Genomic DNA, 21,503 nt, shown 5'->3' with positions numbered 1-21,503 from the left:
AGAGCGGTGACCCTGCAGGGGATGCAGGTCAGGAGTGGGTGGTGGAAGCTGTGCTGCAGGCAGAGGAGTGGGCCGCAGTACGCTGGGCGGTGGGGAGAGGAACTTCTGTCCCCTCCTGCTGCCCAGAGCAGAGGGGCCCAGGTGATGCAGCCTGGAGGGCGTCAGCAGGGCAGAGAAGGGTCTGGAGGGGCAAGTGGAGAACATGAGGGCGGTGGAAGAACCCACAAGGCCAAGGACCCTCAGATGGTAGCGGGCAAGATAACAAGGATGGAAATGCTGAGAAAGAGCATGGGAGGTGACCTGAGAAGTGGAAAGGTATTTCCTGCTTTGGTGGGCATGACCCACTATGAAGATTTCACTGCTCACGATTATCTGTGGAGTCCATGCAAATTCTAGTCAAGTATTTGTGAATTCAGTTTACCTGTTCTGAATTAAAATGGGTCTAAAAGTCCACAAGTACCTAAATTACACATAAAACTTGGGAGTGCAGCCTGTTCTGTTTCTCAGTCTCTACCAGGTCTTGGTAATACAGTAGGACACTTGGAGGGAATGGGGCTTTTATAGGGGCTGTGGGGTGGGAAACCTTGTCCACTGGAGGCATGGCCTCAGCTCTAGCTCAGCAAAGTCCGGAGGCTGTTCAGCAAAGTGCAGGCAGAAATGATGATGTAAAAGTGACAGTGCCCGGCCAGTGTGGCTCAGTGGTTGAGTGTTGACCCTGCACCAAGAGGTCGCCAGTTCGATTCCTGGTCAGGGCACATGCCCAGGTTGTGGGTCCAATCCCCAGTGGGGGCATGCGGGAGGCGGCCAGTCGATGTTCTCTCATTGATGTTTCTATCTCTCTCTCTCCTCCCTTCCACTCTCTCTAAAATCAATATAGAAAAATTAAAAGTGACAGTGATATTTCTTCCTATCAAACAGGCTCATGGTTTATGGCGACTCTTCTGTACTCTGGAGCTTCCTCTGGTACCAGTTCTGGCAGGTGAGCTGCCGCGATGATGTAACGCCAACCTTTCTAGAGAATTCTTTTCATTGTTTGGGGGTAGGTAGAGTATCACATGGGCACTGAAGAGGTGGCGAGCCCTTTATTTCCCCTTTCTGTAACAGAGGGATGGACCACATCACCTCTTGATGTAGAGGGACCAGAAGGTTCTGACATGTTGCCTGGATCTAGGTGCCCTGGCCAAGGGACCATCGCCTCTTGACTTCCTGGCTCCTGAGAGCAGCAGTGCGGGGAGGGCCTGCCTGTGTGCTGAATGTGTCAGCAGTTCCGGGGTCCTGGGATGTCCTTTGATCCTTCACGAGAACCCTCTACAGCAGCAGTTCTCACCCTGTGGGTCGCCACCCCTTTGGGGGTCGAATGACCCTTTCACAGGGGTCGCCTAAGACCATCGGAAAACACATATTTTTGATGGCGATTCATAACAGTAGCAAAATTACAGTTATGAAGTAGCAACAAAAATAATTTTATGGTTGGGGGTCACCACAACATGAAGAACTGTATTAAAGGGTGGCAGCATCAGGAAGGTTGAGAACCACTGCCCTAGAGGAACTTGGCTGGGCTCTCCTCTGCCTTGGCCTCTCAGTCCCCCCCTCTGCCCAGGTCCTGATGGGCACAGGGCAGCAGAGCCTTGCCCAGCTCCCTTGACCGGCAGGGACAAAGTGCCATCCAGAGTATAGTTGGCTAATGCGTGTCCCCATGCTCACTACCACTACGGCTGGGCTTCAGTACTGGCCCTCAGGGTCACCTGGCCAAGGTGTGCTCGCAGCAGGTGCTCACTCCTGCCCGCTGCCTTTCATGGAAAAGAGTCGCTGATGGTAACTTTATCTGCTTTCATTTTTGGACACAGTGATGGAAAGCCACTGCATGCAGGTGAACCAGGAAGACTTGCAGAGGACCTCGGCACTCCTTGGGGTACGTTATGATTGAGGCCCTGGTGTTGTCAGCACTCTCCATGACAAGTTGTTCCCTGTGGCTGGTCCAGAGCAATTTCCCTTTTCTTCCCAGACCTGTGCTGACCTGCTCCTCTTTCTCTGACCCCGGTAGGGGTGTCACACAGGGACGGGACTTAGACTCACATTGCATCTGGGTGCTCCCTTAGTGTGTGTGGACTGGGCTGAATGCATCCTCAGTGATCTTCTCAAGCTGGGTTCTTGCAAGGACATTGCCCCCTAGAGTTTGATGAGGGGAATTCGGGCTTCTTGGATTTTTTGATTTTTTTCTTTATTGATTTTAAAGAGAGAAGAAGGGAGAGGGAGAGAGAGAAACATTGATGAGAGGGAACATCGATTGGCTGCCTGCTGCATGCCCCCCACTGGGGATCGGGCCCACAACCTGGGCATGTGCCCTGACGGGGAATTGAACCAAAGACCTCTTGGTGTATGGGTCAATGCTCAACCACTGAGCCACACCAGCTGGGCATCTTCTTGGATTCTTTAAAGAAGCAAAAACAGCCTGGCTCAGTGGACTGAGCGATGTCCCATGGACTGAGAGGTCCTGGTTCAATTCCTGGTCAGGGCACATACCCAGGTTGTGGGCTCAGTCCTCAGTAGGAGGCAGCCGAGTGATGTTTCTCTCTCCCTCTCTCTAAAAAAATCAATAAAAACTTATTTTTTCAAAAAGCAAAAATAAATTTCTAATAGTGAAAAATAAAAAACACAGAGGGATACGTAAAGATGCATAAAAAGATGCATAAAATGTTTCACTTCAGTCCTGGCCAGCAGCTCAGTGGTTAGAGCCCAAACACCGAAGGGTCACGGGTTCAATTTCCGGTCAGGGGCACATACCTGGATTGCAGGTTTGATCCCCGGTCCTGGGTGAAGCACCTGTAGGAGACAACCAGTTGATGTGTCTCTCTCTCATTGATGCTTCTCTCTCTGCCCCCACTCCCTCCCTTCCACTCTCTCTAAAAATCAATAAAAAATATTTTCTGGTGAGGATTAAAAAAAAAAGTTCCACTTTAGTTTTTTTTTTAATTAATCCTCATCCAAGGATATGTTCTTACTGATTTTAGAGAGAGAGAAATATCTATCAGTTGCCTCCTATATACATCCCAACTGGGGATCGAACCCGCAACCTCCTGACTGGGAATCGAACCCGAAGCCTTTTGGAGTACGGGCTGACGTTCCCACCAACTGACCCAGCCAAGGCCACTTCAGCTCTTTTAAAATAGAAAATTCTGGTATAACATCTCCTAGGTCAAAGCAGAGAACTCCAGAAGTCCTTCGTGCCCTTTCCCCGTCGGAACCCCTGCCTGCTGCCCACAGGCTGACATTTGTAGTCGTTACGTTCTTGCTTTTCTGTGCAGTGTTTCCATTCAGCACCTGAACAATATGCTGAGCTTTCCTTCTGAACTACAAGGAATAGTCGTGCCTGACCCATTTCCCTCAGCCTCCCTATCTCGCCTCCGCCACACCCCGTGTCCCTTGGTGCTGTGGTCTTCCATTGCATGACCGCCCCACTATTGACAGGCATCTGAGTTGCTTCCTGTCTGCAGTCATTAAGAACCATGCTGCCCCCTTGAGTGTGTCTCTGGGGGGTGACGCCTGCTTCTTTGGGGTATAAGGCAGGGTGTGCCTGCTGGGGGTTGGAGCACAGGTTGGCATTGCTCAGCTAGTTGCTCTCCAAAGTCTCACCCGCCAGCAGCGCACACAGGGTCCTGGCACAGTGCATCCTCTCCCTCACCGGGCAGCAGACTTTAGAGTAGCCATTTTGGCGAGGACGTAATGATATTACAATTTTAGTTTCTATTTTTCTGATTATTAATGAGGTTGGGCAGCTTCTCATATCATCAGTGGCTGTCAGGAGTTTCTCTTTGATTGAGGATCTGCCCACATTTTGTACTCATTTTGTATGGAGGGTTTTGTCTTTCTCTTACTGATTTATAGGACACCTTAATGTATTCTGGCAACAACCTTGGTACATACCCCTTCTCCTCTGTCTTACTTTCTCACTCACATATGGTGTCTTTCGATGGACAGGTGTTCTCAGTTTTTCATGCAGTGTGACTTGTCAGCCTTTCTTCACAACTGGTGCTTTCTGTGCCTGTCTGGGAAGTCTCCTCACTCCAGCACCTGAAGTGTTCTCATGTGCTAGAGTTTCCGAGCCTTGCATTTAGGTCTATAGTCCACCTGGAACTGATTTTTCTTTTTATGTACTTTTTAATTAAGAAATAAATTACATATGGTGAATGGTACAGACCTTTTTTATTTATTGTAATAAAATACACAACATAAAATTTATCATTTTAAGTGCTTCTAACTGCACAGTTGGGTAGGTTCAAACACACTCTCATGGTGTGCAGCCATCACCACCCTCATCCCCATCACTGTTCACCTTGTGAGATGGAAATTCTGTACCTATGAAACACTAGCTCCCCATTTTCCCTCCCCCTAGCCCTTGGCAACAACATCTACTTTCTGTCTATAATTTTGACTAAAGTATTTCGTATAAGTGGAATCAGCTTGTCTTTTTGTGACTGGCTTATTTCACTGAGCAGAATGTCCTTAGGTTTGTCCATGTTGTAGCATATGACAGGATTTCCCTGTTCTCTCAGGCTGAGTAATGCTGCATTGTATAGGTACACCACATCTTTTTTTTTTAATCTTTACCTGAGGATACTTTTCCATTCATCTTCAGATAGAGTGGGAAAGAGAGAGAGGGAAAGGGAGAAACATTGATGTGAGAGAGACACATTGATTGGTTGCCTCCTGCATGACCCCGAACAGGAGCGGGGATCGAACCCGAGACTCTTTGGTCCTCAGGCTGACGCTCCACTGCTGAGCCAAACCTGGCAGGGCTGTACACCACGTTTTACTTATCCACACATCAGTCGATGGACACAAGCAACTTGGGTGCTCCCATGTTTCAGTTGTTGTGAACAATGCTGCTGTAAACATGGGTGTATAAATATAGTCGTCCCTCGTTTATCGCAGTTAATCCGTTCCAGACCACCGGTTGCACCTGGCGTTGAAGAGTTCCTGGGGTGCTCGAATACATAGGCCTACAGTCCATACACACAGTAATTTTAATTTTAATTGTAATACAGGGGTGTATAATTTGACTCAGACAACTGAGCACTTACTGTATCATTTTCACTGTCTCGATCAACTTTTTAATGAATATATTTGAGAAAATCGTGATAGAGTGAAACCACGAAAGTCGAGGCACGAAGTGGTGAGGGACGACTGTACCTCTCTGAGATCCTGCTTTCAATTCTTTTATATCTCGTGGTCATTGTATTTTTAATTTTTTAAGGAACTACCATACATTTTCTGCAGTGATTGCACCACTTTACATTCTCACCGGCAGGGTACAAGGGTCTCAGTTTCTCCACATCCTTGCCAACCCCTGTGGTTTCTGGTTTTGACAGCAGCCATCCTATGAGTGTGAGGTAGACTCATTGTGGTTTTGATTTGCATTTCACTAATTATTAATGATGTTGTGGATCTTTTCATGTGGTTATTGGCCATTTGTATATTTTCTTTTTTTAATTTTATTCCTCACCCGAAGATATTTTTCCATTTATCATTTGACAGAATGGGAGGAAGGGAGAGAGAGAGAAACAGAGAGAAATATTGAGGTGATAGATCCACATCAACTGGTTGCTTCCTGCATGACCTGACCAGGGCCAGGGACGAACCGCATCCGAGGTATGTGCCTTTGACTGGAATCGAACCCGCGACTCATTGGTCCATGGGCCGATGCTCTAACCACTGGGCAAAACCGGCCAAGGCTCCATTTGTATATTTTCTTTGGTAGAATATATCTTTGATTTTACCCCCAATCTTTTTTTTTTTTTTTTTAATCCTCACCTGAGGACATTTTTTCACTTTTGTTCAGATAGAGTGGGAGGGAGAGAGGAAGAGAGAGAGCGCGAAACATTAACATGAAAGGGACACATTAAGTGTCTGCCTCCTGCACGACCCCAACCAGGGCCGGGAACGAGTCCCCCCATCCCCTTTTTTTTTTTCATAATTGAGATTTTATTGTTTCTTTTGAGGATAAGTACACAGACATTTCAATTTGTACACAATTCTTAATATACGTACCAAAAATGTAAAGTCATGTAGTTGTGATTCTTTTCTAAACATTCCAGTGACTTTCCAGCTTAAAATTTGGAGGCTAATTTTCCTCAAGAGTATCAAGTATCAATATCTTCAAATGTTGATATGCTGTTACATTAAAGTCCCACTAATTCACAATTTAATGTATATACTACATAATCCAATTGTCAGGCTTTCACAGCACATTCACAAAGTTACTAAGAAAACTGGACTGCCACACCAAAGATGTGACAGAGCGCAGGGCCTCCTGACAGGGAGAGCCGAGATCAAGGAGTGGCTTCTTTAGGAAACAATTATACCAAAAACGTGGGAATAGAAGTAATTTAAAATGTTCAAGGCATATTAAATGCACAACTGACTCCAAACTGCCATTCATGCTTTATATTACAGGATATAAAAACCTCCCCATCTATGGACTCTTAAGCTGACACCCAAGACCATCAAAGCCTCCCATAATCAATATCCCACTATTTTCTGGTTGTACCAAAAAATAAACAACCAGCAAATGATTTCACTTCTTATAAAAAAGCATTTACACTTAAAAAAAAATGGGATGAGGTGGAATTCACTCCTTCTTAAAAATGTTTCTAGAGCTACTAAAAAACTTGCATTTACAAAATAATTGATAAAAATATTCCTCTGGATTGTACAGGAAGGGAGACAGGGACCACTGGTCAGACAGGGTACATGATATTAACCAGACTGGGCTTCTTTCTCTCCTGCTTCATCTGAGGCTGGACTCTCCTCGTTTCAGTTTCTCCATCTTCCGTGGGTAGATCTTGAGGTTCCTGGTCAGCCACTTCGGCCTGCTTTCCCCTTTCTCCCCTTTCCCTTTCGTTTGCACTTTCTTTTTTTTTTTATCCTCACCCGAGGACATTTTTCCATTTTTTGTTCAGATAGAGCGGGAGGGAGAGAGAGAGAGAAACATCGACGCGAAGGGACACATCGAGTGACTGCCACCCGCACAACCAACCAGGGCCGGGGACAAACTGCAACCGAGGTACGCGCCCTTAGCGGGAACCGAGCCCGGGTCTCTCTGTACTGCAGGCCGACGCTCCAACCGCTGAGCACTTTCTTGTCTGCAGATTTATCCTTTCCCACCGCCTTTTTTGGCTTTGTTTCCACTCTTGCAGGAGCAGGTTTGGCTGACAACCTCCCCGACCTCCTCTTGGGCTCCTCCTTCACAGTCCCCTCGACCTCCTCTTGGGCATCTGAGTGCCTGAGGGCCGTGGCGCCTTGTGGCTTCGGGAACTTGGGCTGCCTGGCTGCTGCCACTTCTCCCGTTGCCTAGGCTGCTGGGACCCCCACCCCTTTCTGTTTTGGTTAATCCTCACCCGAGATATTTTTTTACATTTATTTATTTATTCATTTATTATTATTTTTTAACATTTTTTTTTCTTTTGTTGATCTTAGAGAGAGAGAAAGGGAGAGGGAGAGAGAAATAGAAACATCCATGAGAGAGAACATCTATTGGCCGCCTCCTGCATGCCCCCCACTGGAGATCAGGCCCACAACCTGAGCATGTGCCCTGACCGGGAATAAAACCGGCAACCACTGGTGCAGGGAACGCTCAACCACTGAGCCACACCCACTGGACTCCATTGATTTTTTACATAGAGTGGAAGGGATGGAGGGAGAAAAAGACAGAGAGAGAGAGAGAGAGAGAGAGTAAGGTTGATGTGAGAGAAACACATTGATTGGTTGCTTCCCACACAGTCCAGGGCCAGGAATGAACCTGCAGCCCAGGTACATGCTCTTGACTGGGAATCAAACCCAAGATGTTTTGGTCAAGGGCTGATGCTGTAACCGCTGAGCTAAACTGGCCAGCGCCTAACTTTTCTATGTTTTCTTTTGTTACTTGTGCCTTTGGTATCATATCTAAAAAATCACAGCCAAATTCAATGTCATGAAAATTTATCCTATTTTCTTCTAAGAGTTTTATTGTTTTAGGTCTTACATTTAATTCTTTGATCCACTTTGGGTATTTTGCATATGGTATTAGGTATGGGTCCAACTTCACTTTGTTGTATGTGGATATCCAGTTTTCCCAGCACCATTTGTTGAAAAAACTGTCCTTTCTCCACTGAATGGTCTGGGAACCCTTGCCAAAATCATTTGACCATATATCCAAGGGTTTGTTTCCGGACTCACTATTCTGTTCCCTAGGTCTACATATCTGTCTTTATGCTTCATAGTAAATTTTAAAATAAGAATCTGTGAGTACTCCAGTTTTGTTCTTTTTCAAAATTTTTGGCTTCTCAGAGTCTCTTGAAATTTCCTATGAATTTTAGAATGGATTTTTCTATTTCTGAAAAAAATGTCTCTGGATTTTGATAGGGATTGAGTGGACTCTAGATCACTTGAGTAGTCTTTACATCTCAGTATATTAAGTCTTCCAAGCCATACATGTTTCCAGTTATGTCCTTTTAAATCTCTTTCAACAGTGTTTTGCAGTTCATTGTGCAAGTCTTTCGACTCCCTGGCCAAGTTAATTCCTAAGTGCAGGCACAGCTGTTGCATTGCTCTGTGCTTTGTTGCACCTCAGAGACACTGCATGTTTGGCATGTCCAAAGTTCGTGGCAATCCTGCGTTGAGCAAGTGCATTGGTGCCATTTTTCTAATAGCATTTACTCACTTCTTGTCTTTGTGTCACATTTTTGTAATTCTCACAATATTTCAATTTTTTTTATTATTATGGCATTTGTCTTGGTGATCTGTGATTAATGATCTATTGTCATTGTTACTATTGTCGTTGTTTTGTGGTGCCAGTAACCATGTCCATATAAGACCACGAACATAATCGGTAAATGTGTGTGTTCTGACTGTTCCACCAATTAGCCATGCCCATGTCTCTCTCCCTCTCCTCAGGCCTTCTTATTTACTAGGACCAAGGGTATTGAAATTAGGCCAATTAATAACCCAACAATCAAGCCCTGGCCAGGTAGCTCAGTTGGTTAGAGAGCATTGTCCCAATACACCAAGGTAGCAGGTTTAATCCCTGGTCAGGGCGCATACAAGAAGTGACCAATGAAATGCATTAAAAAGTTGAACAACAGCCCTGGCCGGTTTGGCTCAGTGGTTAGAGCGTCAGCCTGCAGTCCAGAGAGACCTGGTACGGTTCCCGCTAAGGGCATATACCTCGGTTGCAGTTTGTCCCCGGCCCTGGTTGGGTCTTGCGGGAGGCAGCCACTCGATGTGTCCCTTTCACATCAATGTTTCTCTCTCTCTCTCTCTCTCTCTTCCTTTCTCTCCTTCCCACTCTGTCTGAACAAAAAATGGAAAAAGTATCATCTGGTGAGGATTAAAAAAAAAAAAAAAGTCGAACAACAAATCAATGTTTATCTCTTTCTCCCCCCCTCTTTTTCTTTCTCTCTCTCCCCCCCTTTCTCTTTCTCTCTAAAATCAATAATAATAATAACTCAGCAATGGCCTTTAAGTGTTCAAGTGAAAGGAAGAGTCTTACGCTAGAAATGATTAAGTTTGGTGAGGAAGGCATGTTGAAAGCCAAGACAAGCCAAAAGCTAGGTAGGATTCGCACAAAACAAGTATGAATGCAAAGGAAAAGTTCTTGAAGGAAATTAAAAGTGCTATTCCAGTGAACACACGAGTAATAAGAAAGTTACATGGCCTTATTTCTCATACGGAGAAAGTTTTAGTGGTCTGAATAGATCAAACCAGCCACAACATTCCCTTAAGCCAAAGCCTAATCCAGAGCAAGGCCCTAGCTCTCTTCAATTCTCTGAAGGCTGAGCTAGGTGAGGAAGCTGCAGGAGGAAAGTTTGAAGCAGGCAATGGTTGGTTCATGAGGTTTAAGGAAAGAAGCTGTCTTCATAACGTAAGTGTGAATGAAGTAAAGTGGCAGCTGCAGCAAGTCATCCAGAAGATCAGCTAAGAAAATTAATGAAGGTGGCCACACTCAAGAACAGATTTTCAATGTAGATGAAATGCCTTATATTGGAAGAAGAAGCCATCTGGGACCTTTATAACCAGAGAGGAGAAGTCAGTGCCTGGCCTCAAAGCTTCACAGGACAGGCTGACTCTCTTGTGAGGGGCTAATGCAACTGGTGACATTAAGTTGAAGCCAGTGCTCACTTACCATTCCAAAACCCTGGGGCCCTTAAGAATTATGCTGAATCTACTCTGCCTGCGCTCTGCAAATGGAACAACAAAGCCCGGAACACAGCATATCTGTTTACAGTATGGTTTACTGAATATTTTGAGCCCACTGTTGAGAGCTCCTGCTCAGGAAAAAAAAAAAAATCATTTCCATATATTACTGCTCACTGACAATGTACCAGATCACCCAAGAGCTCTGAAGGAGATGATCAATGAAATTAATGTTGTTTTTATTCCTGCTAACCCATTCTGCAGCCCATGGATCAAGGAGCAATTTTGATTTCCAAATCTTATTATTGAAGAAATATATATCTTAAGGCTGTAGATGCCGTAGATGGGGATTCCTCTCATGGAATGGGAAATATAAATTGAAAACCTTCTGGAAAGGATTCACCATTCTAGATGCCATTAAGAGCATTCATGATTTATGGGAAAAGGTCAAAATATCAAAAGTAACAGAATTTGGGAAGAAGTTGATTCTAATCCTTATGTATGACTTTGAGGTGTTCAAGACATCAGGAAGTAGCTGCAGATGGAGTGGAAATAACCCCGATTCACAGCATGACGGGGCCTCCAGCCTGGCTGCTGGCTCCAGGCCTGGCGCCCAGCTGGGCTTTGGCCTCAGCTCTGCCTGCTGTTCTCTTTGTAGTTCTCATGTATTTCTGCTCTGAGGAGATGTTTATGTTTTGTTTTGTTTGAAGCGGTCTGTCTTTTTGTTTTCCTCTTTTTATCCTTACCCATTACGCTGTGTGCTTAAACACAAGGAATACATTACTGTGTGAATTGACTGTGTCATTTCAACTGGAAGTTCATGTTCTTTCTTCATTTTTTGAGATCAAACAATTTTTTACTGAATTTTTTGTTTCCTAAGGTATGACTTATTCCTGAAGGGACCCAGGTCTGTCTTTTAATGCTTTGTTTCTTGTCTTGTTGTTGTGGTTTTGACCACTTGTTCTTGAAGGCAGAGTTTGGGCACACTCTGACTGAGGCAGTTGTTCCTGAGTTCTTTTTCTGCTTAGATACCCCTTTTTGTGTTATTCAGCACCTGGCCCCTATTTTTAAACTTCTTTAGGAATTTCAGCCTCAAGGCAGTTCTGAAGAGTAGAATGCAGATGATATTTGACCAAGATTGGTTTATTTGACTCAGCTCTCTTTTCTTTCAAAATAATTTTTTTTTTTTTTTTGTCCTGGCTGGTTTGGCACAGCAGTTAGAGCATCGGCCTGCAGTTCAAAATATATATATATATATTTAAGTCTTGGTTGCCTTCTACTTTTCTTCTGACCAAGATGGTGATGGGAAAGGGGTTTATAAATTCAGTACATTCTCTTTCTCTGCTCTGTTTGGTTGGGTTGGTGAGGTCTCTCAGAGCGCTGTCTCTGTTTCTCCGCAGCTCTGTCTCTGAGGACAGAGTGGTCACCATGCAGTTTGGCCCTAACTCTTCTGCCTTGGGATACGTAGGATGTTTTGATGTTTATAATGTGATGCTAGATCCCCTTTCTAGTGATAATGTGGCTGGAGAATTCATTCTTCCCCTCCCTCATTTTGGTGAATTTTTTTTTGCTGTTTTTGTTTTTTTCAGTTTGTTTCCTTAGGTCTGGGGGAGAGTGATCCTATGAGCCTGAGTATCCCACCAAGAGTCCAAATATGCATTTTCAATGTCTAAAATATGTATTTTTATTCTTATAAGAGCTTTTGTTGGGAACTGTTTGGTGAACAAATAAAATCATCATAAACTGTTAACGAGGTCGTGTTGATCACATTCACAGTCTCGTCTCAAGGAGCTGGAGCGAGATGCCCATCTTGTTGCAGGAGAACCGTTTCTCATAACAAGCAGTAACCAGCTTCGAGAGGTAAAGCCACATTCCGGTTCTTTTCTAAAACATAGTTCTTATTCGGGGGTTAAGGGAGATTTAGTCTGAATTTGTATATACTATTTTATGTGGGTTATCTGAAAACCAACAATTTTATGTTGTAAGTTCATGTTGTTTCACATTGAAAGTCACTTCAAAGCCTTTAAGTCCAAGAAAGTACTAAATCAAAATCTAAGCATTTTGTACCATGTAGTCGTGTGTCCTCTCTGGCTGGTTACTTTAACCCTGTTCTAGTAATGTTTCACGTCTCCCACATCTGGGGCCCTCTCATTACATGTAATTCTCCTGTCGAAGATCCTCTTTGGCAAACTAAAGCTGCACCTGCTGAGTCCAACAGAGACTCTTCCCAGGACGGGGCTGCGGGGACACCTGTCCACATCTGAAGCCGTGGTAAGGTTTGAAAATCACCCCCTTCTGGAAACAATAGCATGTCTACATGCCAGTCAGCAGTCAGGCCCGCCTTGCCCAGAGGCAGGACATGCTGGCAGTGCCCAGGCCAGCCAGTTCGAGTTGATCATTGCCCCCACCTAAGGTTGTTGCCCTTCTAGTCATGAACCAAGGAGAAAGAGGCAGCTGGACCATTCTCCGGAAGCCACCCGTTGGCTTGAGTCCTACAACGAACAATTTCGTGGAATTTTGCTCTGAAAACCAAGTTCATGACAACCAGTCACAAGCTCTCTGTTTTCATGCCCTGCAAGAGGCTGGAAATGGGGAAGGTTGTCAGCGTTCCCCTCACCCATGCATTCTAGAAAATGTTGACCCTTCTCTTGAGAAGAATACTTTCTTTTACACTTTAAATTATTCTTTATTGAATTTATTGGGGTGACATTGGTTAATAAAATTATATAAGTTTCAGCCCTGGCTAGTTTGGCTCAGTGGTTAGAGCGTCGGCCTGCGGTCCAGAGAGACCCAGTTCGGTTCCCGCTAAGGGCCTGTACCTCGGTTGCAGTTTGTCCCTGGCCCTGGTTGGGTCTTGCGGGTGGCAGCCACTCGATGTGTCCCTTTCATGTCGATGTTTCTCTCTCTCTCTCTTCCTCTCTCTCCCTCCCACTCTGACTGTACAAAAAATGGAAAAATGTCCTCGGGTGAGGATAAAAAAAATTATATAGGTTTCAGGTATAGAGTTCTATAAGGCATCATCTGTATATTACATTGTGTGTTTACCACCCCAAGTCAAGTTTCCTTCCATCACCATTTATCCCCTTTTATCCTCTTCTACCTCCCCCACTCCCCGTTCCCCCTGATAATCACCACACTGTTGTCTGTATCCATGAGGTGTTGTGTGTGTGTTTTATGCTTAATCCCTTACCTTTTCACCCAGACCCCCACTTCCTCCCCTCTGACACCTGCCAGCCTGTTCTCTGTATCTATGAGTCTGTTTTGTTTGTTAGTTTATTGTGTTCATTAGATTCCACATATGAGTAAGGTCATATGGTACTTATCTTTCTCTGACTGGCTTACTTCACTTAGCATAAAACTCTCGAGGTTCATCCATGCTGTCGCAAAGGGTCAGATTTCCTTGTTATTTTACGGCCAAGTAGTATTCTACTGTGGAAATGTACCACAGCTGTTTTATCCACTCATCTACTGATGGGCACTTGGGCTGTTTCCATAGTTTGGCTACTGTACACAACACTGCAGTGGACATAGGAGTGCATGTATTCTTTCAAACACTTCGGGGATTTCTTCAGTATCTTCCCAGAAGTGGAGTTGCTGGGGAGTTCCATTTATTAGAGACAAGGAGGAGGTCTGTGGGATAGAGCATCATCCCAATACACCAAGGTTGTGGGTTCAATCCCCAGTCAGGGCACATACAAGAATCAACCAAGGAATATATCAATAAGTGGAACAACAAGTCGATGTTTCTCTCTCTCTCCCTAAAATCAGTCAATTAAAACAATTAAAAGGCAGGGAGTCGGGAGATTCTAGGAGTGGCGGAGCCTACACAGACACTCAGATCCAGCAGGTGGCGTTGCTGAAGGCATGCAGAGCGGCGCTGAAAAGCATACTCCTGTCCCTCTGCTTAGAAGCAGCGAAGAGGCCCCAGCGCGCTCTCTGTGCCTCAGCCGGCCTTCAGCTTTGCAGCAGAGGACAGTTTGCTTCCAGACTCCCCATGCATCTTGCCTGTCCATCATTTCACTTTCTGCTCATCGCAGCCTGGTGGAGCCCCTCGCTTGCCGACTGTCCCCACACCAGCCTCAGAGGCTCAGGTGTCGCTGTCGAGTGAGCCATGGACTGCTGTGGAGCCCTGTTCCACTGCGGAGACCTGGCCTCATCCTCTTCCGCAAGGCTTCCCCACCTCAGTGATGGCCTGCCCTCTGTGTCCTTGGGAGCCAGCAGTAGGGAGCGAGGGCAGTGGGGTTAGCCACCATGCCCACCTGTACAACCTGGGCCACATTACTTGACTGCTTTGTGCCTCAGTTTCCCAATCTGTAGAAGAAGGATTATGATAGTAATCTCCCTACTAGAATCTTGTGAGGATTCAGTGTGCGTGCATGCATGTGTGTGTGTGTGTGTGTGTGTGTGTGTGTATTTAGGACTATGCCTGACATATATGTTTTCAAAAAAGCAATAATATTATGAGCTTCTTCATCCAAAAACCTAGGACTCATCTTTGATTTTCTTTGAGCCTCACCTGACAGCAAGTCTCCCAATCCCTCCTTGCAGAATGTGTCCTGAGTTTGCCTACTTCCCTGCAGACACACTTCCACCCCTTTATCTCCCCCAGGAGGCTCCCAGGGTTCCTGAGCAGTCTCCGCCTCTGCTCTCTTGCCTGCCCTGCGGTTATTCATTACCTCAGGCACAGTGGTCTGGAGCACTAGACAAATCAGTCACGCCCTGGCCTCGTGGCTCAGTTGGTTGGAGCATCATCCTATACACCAAAAGGTTGTAGATTCAATTCCTAGTCAGGGCAATGCCCAGGTTGTGGGTTTGATTCTCACGAGGGACACATGATTGATGTTTTTCTCTTACATCAAGGTTTCTTTCTCTCTCTCCCTTCTCTCTTTAAAAATCAATAAATATATCCTCAGGTAAGGATAAATAAAGCAAAGCAAAGCAAAGCCATGTCACTCCTGTGACTTGAACTTCCAGTGGCTTTCTATGACACTTAGAATAAAATCCAAGCTCTTCAGCATGTCTCCCAGGCCCTTGGGTCTGACCCTGACACTTACCTGGCCTTGCTCAGCACCACTGGCCCCCACTGAGCATACCTGCTGCCCAGGGCCTCTGCACAGTCCTTTCCTCGGAGACTGTTTTCACAGATTCCGCCTGCCTGTCTTCACGCTGTCAGCTTGTGTTGCTCGCAGAAGCAACTCCTCTGGTCACAGAGAGGACAGCAAAGTACCCAGTTACGACCCATTTCTTCACCCTGATTTCCTCTCTGCACACAGCTCGCTGTTAGTCACTTGTTTGCTTATTCCATGAGGATGTAGGTTGCCCAGAGCAAAGACCTCATCTGACTTGTTCGCTGCATCCCCAAAACCAGCCAGTCCAGAGCTAGCACCTGGTAGACCGAAGTGATGTCTGGGATTCGTTCACGGAGATCGGGGAGCAGTTCCCAGCTCGCTGGAGACACTGGTGTGGATTTCAGCACCCTCGTGGCCAATCTGGGCAGTGTGCCAGTCCTAGCAGTGTGGTGCCCGGGGAAGCCGTACAGTCCCTTCTGGCCACACCTGCATGGGGGTCCTGGGCTGACTTATTCTCTGTCCTGGCACCAGCTGGCAGTGTTGTCCTTCCCTTCGCTGTTCCTTGGTGCTTTGAGATGGGTAACCAACAGCGCAAGGAGAGGAGTCACTCTTCCGGTGTTGATGTGCTTTCTTGCAGACAGAATTAAGACAACGACCTGAATTTTCCCACAAAGACATGCTTGACCTAAATCACACTAGCCTTACTCTCTTATTCAACTGGGCAGACCATACTCTTCTGTGCACTTACAAAACATGAACTTTTACTAGGAAACACATGCACATAGCTCTCAGTTCAAAACTAAGACTCCTTTTCTCTGCTTCCCTTCCCCTCCCTCATACTAGATGAAGGGGTGGCCAGGAACCAGTCAAGAAAGGCGCACTTGATCATAGATATGGTTTTAGCGGACTTTACCTTTTAGATCAGTTTTAGGTCACAGAAAAATTCAGCAGAAGGTACAGAGAAGTCTCACAGACCCCCTGTGCACCCCCCATGCACACACAGAAGGTACAGAGAAGTCTCACAGACCCCGTGTCCACCCCCATGCATACACAGAAGGTACAGAGAAGTCTCATAGACCTCCTATCCACCCTCCCTGCATACACAGCCTCACCCACTACCAACACTTCCCACTTGATAGCAGCGTCCCTATCACGGGTACATTTGTTTCGGGCATTGAACCTGCCTTGACACAACATCACCACCCAGAGTCCACAGTGCACATTAGGGTCACTCCTGATACGGCACATTCAGAGGATTTGGGCGAATGTATGATGACATGTACCCACCATTATACTTTATACAGAGCAATTTCATTGCCCTAAAAGTCCTCTGCACTCCACCTGGTCATCCCTCCCTCCCTTTAACCCCCGGCAACCCGTGATCTTCTCACTGTGCCCATAGTTCTGTCTTTTCCAGAACGTCATAAACTTGGAATTCATACAGTGTGCAGCCTTTTCAGATTGGCTTCTTTCACTTAGGAATATGCATTTAAAGTTCCTCCATGTCTTTTCATGGCTTAATAGCTCATTTCTTTTTAATGCTGAATAACATTCCATTGTCTGGATGTAACAGTTTATTTGCCATTCATCTACTGAGGGACATTTTGGTTACCTCTAACTTTTGGCAGTTATGAGTAAAGCTTTTAAAACACTTGTGTCCAGGGTTTTGTGTGGACATAAGTTTTCAACTCCTTTGAGTAAACAACCAAGAAGTAGGATTGCTGGATCATATGATAAGCACATGTTTGTTTTGTAAGAGACCCTCAAACTGTCTTCCAGTGTGGCGGCACCATTTCGCCTCTCCACCAGCACACGGTGGGGCCAGGGTCCCGAGTCTGGCTGGTCTGGCAGGTGTGTGGTATGTCTTGTCTGACTGGAGGAGGCTCACTGAGAGGCTGTCACTGGATGTGGGAACTGACGTCTCGTAGTCCAAGGGATGGCAGTGAAGATGGGCAAAGCAGATGGATTTTCAGAGCATTTTTAGAACAGAAAGAAACTTCTGTGAGTGAACAAAAGTCAGGAATTGAGGTAGTTCCTGGTTTTCTTAGTCCTGCACCTGAGCAGAGCTGGCCACTCCTCAGGGAAAACTAGGAAGGGAACAGTTTATTGGTGGTGGGGCAGTAAAGGGCTCAGTCTTGGACATGTTGAGACAGAAGTGTTCACAAGACTTTGATGCAGAGATGTCACATGAGGAGTTGGATCTGTGAGGAGAAGTCTTGCACCAGAGATATGCACCTGGAGGTGGTCAGCTGAAGTTTATTGAGGTTGCCTGGGTTGGTGGTCCTTTACCCTGGCGGGAGCTTTGGAAAAACTCAGACGCGTGGCTGATCCTTGGAGTCAGAGCCTGCGGGCTGGGCGGCCCAGTCATGGACATGTTTTTAAAACTCCCCAGCTGATTAATGACAGGCAGCACTGATAACCAGGGAACTGGACTCAGAAACTGCCCGTGAGAAGCCAGAGAGAGGAGGTACCAACGGGTGGCCACAGAGAGGGGAGATAAGAATGTGGCGTCAGGAGCCCGCACGGGGAGTGTTCGATCAAACTTGAGGGCACTCTGCCCCTGATCGTTAACCAACTCTGGTAGGGCGCCACCCAGAGTTTTTATGAGATCAAACACTTAATTATTTTCAAGTGTTCCTAGGCAGCTCATTCCAGATATACAGGCAGAAAGGTGTTTTGTGAACAAGGTATTCAGGATAAGGAGATTTAGTGGATCTCAAGCAGTTTTTTTGGGCTAAGTATTTTCATGCACTTTCATCTCCGCGAGAATAACTTTTCTCAGAAAATGGCAATTCCGGATGATGCCAAGTCAGGGTTCCTCCCTGGGCAGTGTTGGCTCTGCCGTTCAGGTTTCTCTGAGCCGCCCAAGCCCCGTCTTCAGTCTTCATGCGAAGAGAGGGATGCTGTTCTATGCTGTATATGTTACATTACAGTGAGCACCCGTTCTCCTCAAGTTAATTCATAGATTCAAAAATGATCGTAATTAAATCCTTAGCAGAAGTTTTTTTGGTAGAAATTGGCAAGCTGATCCCCATATTTATATGGAAATGCAAGAAACTAAGAACCAAGAGAATGTTGGTAAATAAAGCACTATTGGAAGATTTAGTCTATTGGGTATCTAGACTAATCATAAAGCAATAGAAATTACTAGGAACGAACGAAACAGTCCAATGTGGTATTGATTCAAGGATAAACAAACAGACCAAGGGACCAGGATAGAGAATCCACAAACAGACCTTCACATGTGTATGGAACGCGTGACCTCTGAGAGGGTAGCGCTGCAGAGCAGTGAGTCAGCAGGTTGGTGATGTAAATGATAAGGGGACAGTGCCTCCGGACCCCTGCTTCACACCACACACACAAATTCCATGTGAGTTGTTTATCAACATATGAAAAGCAAAACAGTAAAGACTAGAAGATAAGAGAATATCTTCAAGATCTTGACGTAGCCAACCATTCTCAGGACACAAAGCATTGACTGTGAAGAGAGAGGTCGGTAAATTGGACAGCAGTAAAAGTAAGAACCTCTGTTTAAGAAAAGACACCACCAAACAAGTGAAAAAGCAAGCCACACAGGGTTAGAATATGTTTCCAGTAAATATAACGGACTAAAAGAAAACCCTGTCCAGACTAATGAATTCTCACAAATCAAGAAGAAAGACACAAACCAGTTTTTCAAACAGGCAAAAGACATGAACAGGTATTTATTGAAAGGAAATCCACAATTAGTCAAAAAATATTTGAATGCTATTTGACTTTCTCAGTCACTGGGGAAAATACACTTTAAAAGCACGGTGAGATCACCCTGGCCGGTTTGGCTCAGCGATTAGAGCGTCAGCCCACAGACCAGAGAAGCCTGGGTTCGGTTCCCACTAAGGGCCTGTACCTCAGTTGCAGTTTGTCCTTGGCCCCGGTTGGGGTTGTGTAGGTCGCAACCACTCGATGTGTTTCTCACATCGATGTTTCTTTCTCTCTTTTCCTCCCTCTCTCCCTCCCGCTCTATCACAACATAAAAATGCAAAAATATCCTTGGGTAAGGATAAAAAAAAAAAAAGCACAGCGAGAGCCCTGGGTGGTTTAGCACAGTGGTTAGAGCGTCAGCCTGCTGACCAGTGAGTGGCAGGTTCGATTCTGGTCAGCGGCCCATACCTCGGTTTTGGTTCGTCCCAGCCCTGGTTGGGATTGCACTGGAGACAACCTGTCAATATGTCCCTCTCACGTCGATGTTTCTCTCTCTCCCTCTCTCTCCTTCCATTCTATCTGAAGATAAATAGAAAAAATATCCTTGGGTGAGGATTAAAAAAAAAAAAAAGCGCCCTGGCCGGTTTGGCTCAGCGGTTAGAGCGTCGGCCTGCGGTCTGGAGAGACCCGGGTTCGGTTCCCGCTAAGGGCACGTACCTCGGTTGCAGTTTGTCCCCGGCCCTGGTTGGTTGTGTGGGTGGCAGCCACTCGATGTGTCCCTTCACGTCGATGCTTCTCTCTCTCTCTCTCTGTTCCTCTCTCTCCCCCCCACTCTACCTGAACAACAAAATGGAAAAATGTCCTCGGGTGAGGAAAAAAAAAAAAAAAAAAAGCAAGGCGAGATACTACTTCACTTTACTAGAATGGCCAGACTTGAGACCAAGGATGATGTGTTACCAGAGACACAGAGCGCCTGGGTTTCCACGTGTTTCTGAGGAACTGGCTGGTGTCGTCTGCCGCAGGTGACCCGGCATTCTCACGCCTCCACATGGACGCAGTCGAGAGAACTGTGGACGTTATCAACCAACGTCTGTACCAGAATGTTCAGAGCAGCACCCTTTGCCTAACAGCCCACCTAGCTATCGACGGCGGGGTGGAGAAACAGCTGACCCACGTTCAAACAACACAGCATTACAAGTAAATGACATACTCTTCCCACGACAACATGGGTGAACCTTAGAGCCGCAGTGATGAACAAAAGAAGCCACGCAGAGAGCACCTATCGTATTCTGTTGATGCGAAGTTCAAAACCGGGGAAAAGGGGCCTGGATGGTGGAAGTCAGGCATGTGGAGGGGCAGGGGCCTGCCTGGGAACCTGAAATGGTCCATCTGGGCAAACCCAAGTGTGTTCACTTTGTGATAATTTAACAAATCGTGCTCTTAACGATTTTTCACTTGCTCTATGTTATCTTTTGACTTTTTAAAATTAATTTCAAAATCCAGATTCATGTTCCAACGTTACCTCCCGACTGTATGCCCAGATCGCTGTGATTCAGATGGGTGTTCCTGAACTAGCAAGTTACACATTTGTAGGCATTTTCTCAGTTTACTCTGCCATGTGGTATTTTTTAAATAATTTTTAAATTGATTTTTAGAGAGAAGAAGCGAGGAGGAGAAAGAGACAGAAAAAAAACATTAATTGGTTGCCTCCCATAGGAGCCCCAACAGGGGATCCAACCAGCAACCTAGGTATGTGCCCTGGCCGGGAATCAAACCGCCAACCTTTTGGTATACAGGACACCGCTCAGCCAACTGAACTACACAGGCCATGGCTGCCATGTGGTATTTTACACACCCTAGATGTAGATGTCACTCATCAAAATCGCATCCAGCTCCCCTGAAATGCCTTTAGCTCCCAAAGGACAATGGTGATTTTGTAAGGGATTAAGATTAGGACGCTTGATAAACTGAGTTGATTATGAATCTTCATTTTGGAAAATATGCTCAACGTAGGCTATTTTCTTATTAGGACTTTCTCCATCTAAAAATAAGTGTTTGAAATGTTAAAATTAAATGAATGAATTATATCAATGCTATTTATTCTCATGTTTTAGTTAAATGCTCTGCAAGACCTCCATCCATTACCCAAGATCATTTTGGAATATAGGCAGGTGAGTTAACTTTGTTGTAAGTTGGTGATGAAGGGGAAGCATATGGCACCGTCTCTGTTAACAGAAATCCATAATCACTGAGGTTGCCTGACAGGTTCCCGAAGGGAAGAGTTTGTTCAGGTTGGCCTGTGTCAGCACTGCTTGCCTGTCCCCTGACACGGCTACATGCACGTCTGCAGGCAGCCCCACTCAGCATCGAAGGGCACCAATGGAAGCGCTAAGAAACTACTTGGTGTGTCAGTGTGTGACTTCAGTGTGACGTAGACTCCCATAGGCACTGAGGTCAGAAGCCTCCTCCCGTACCCTGTGGCCTGGCCTGGTGAAATGGCTCCCAGCCGTGTCTTACCATTGTGCATTAGCAGGTCTTGGTTACTGACATGCCCCCGCTGCCCCTGCAGCTACTCATGGTCTC

The 21,503-nt window shown here is 45.8% G+C and overlaps 1 protein-coding gene across 1 annotated transcript in view; it reads left to right on the top strand.

The window, feature by feature from the left end:
* Positions 1–21,503, top strand: part of POLN (DNA polymerase nu) — a 134,899-nt gene that overhangs the window by 36,520 nt on the left and 76,876 nt on the right. Inside the window, exons 9-13 of the mRNA XM_036279945.1 lie at positions 919–979; positions 1,848–1,912; positions 11,947–12,030; positions 12,346–12,441; positions 21,035–21,091. Coding sequence (XP_036135838.1) covers positions 919–979; positions 1,848–1,912; positions 11,947–12,030; positions 12,346–12,441; positions 21,035–21,091 — 363 coding nt within the window. The remainder of the gene's footprint in view (positions 1–918; positions 980–1,847; positions 1,913–11,946; positions 12,031–12,345; positions 12,442–21,034; positions 21,092–21,503) is intronic.

The sequence above is a fragment of the Molossus molossus genome, unplaced genomic scaffold (genome assembly GCF_014108415.1).
Source record: "Molossus molossus isolate mMolMol1 unplaced genomic scaffold, mMolMol1.p scaffold_m16_p_1, whole genome shotgun sequence".
Lineage (NCBI taxonomy): Eukaryota > Metazoa > Chordata > Mammalia > Chiroptera > Molossidae > Molossus > Molossus molossus.
Note: the sequence above shows the minus strand (reverse complement) of the source record. Positions and strands in the feature narration are given on the sequence as shown.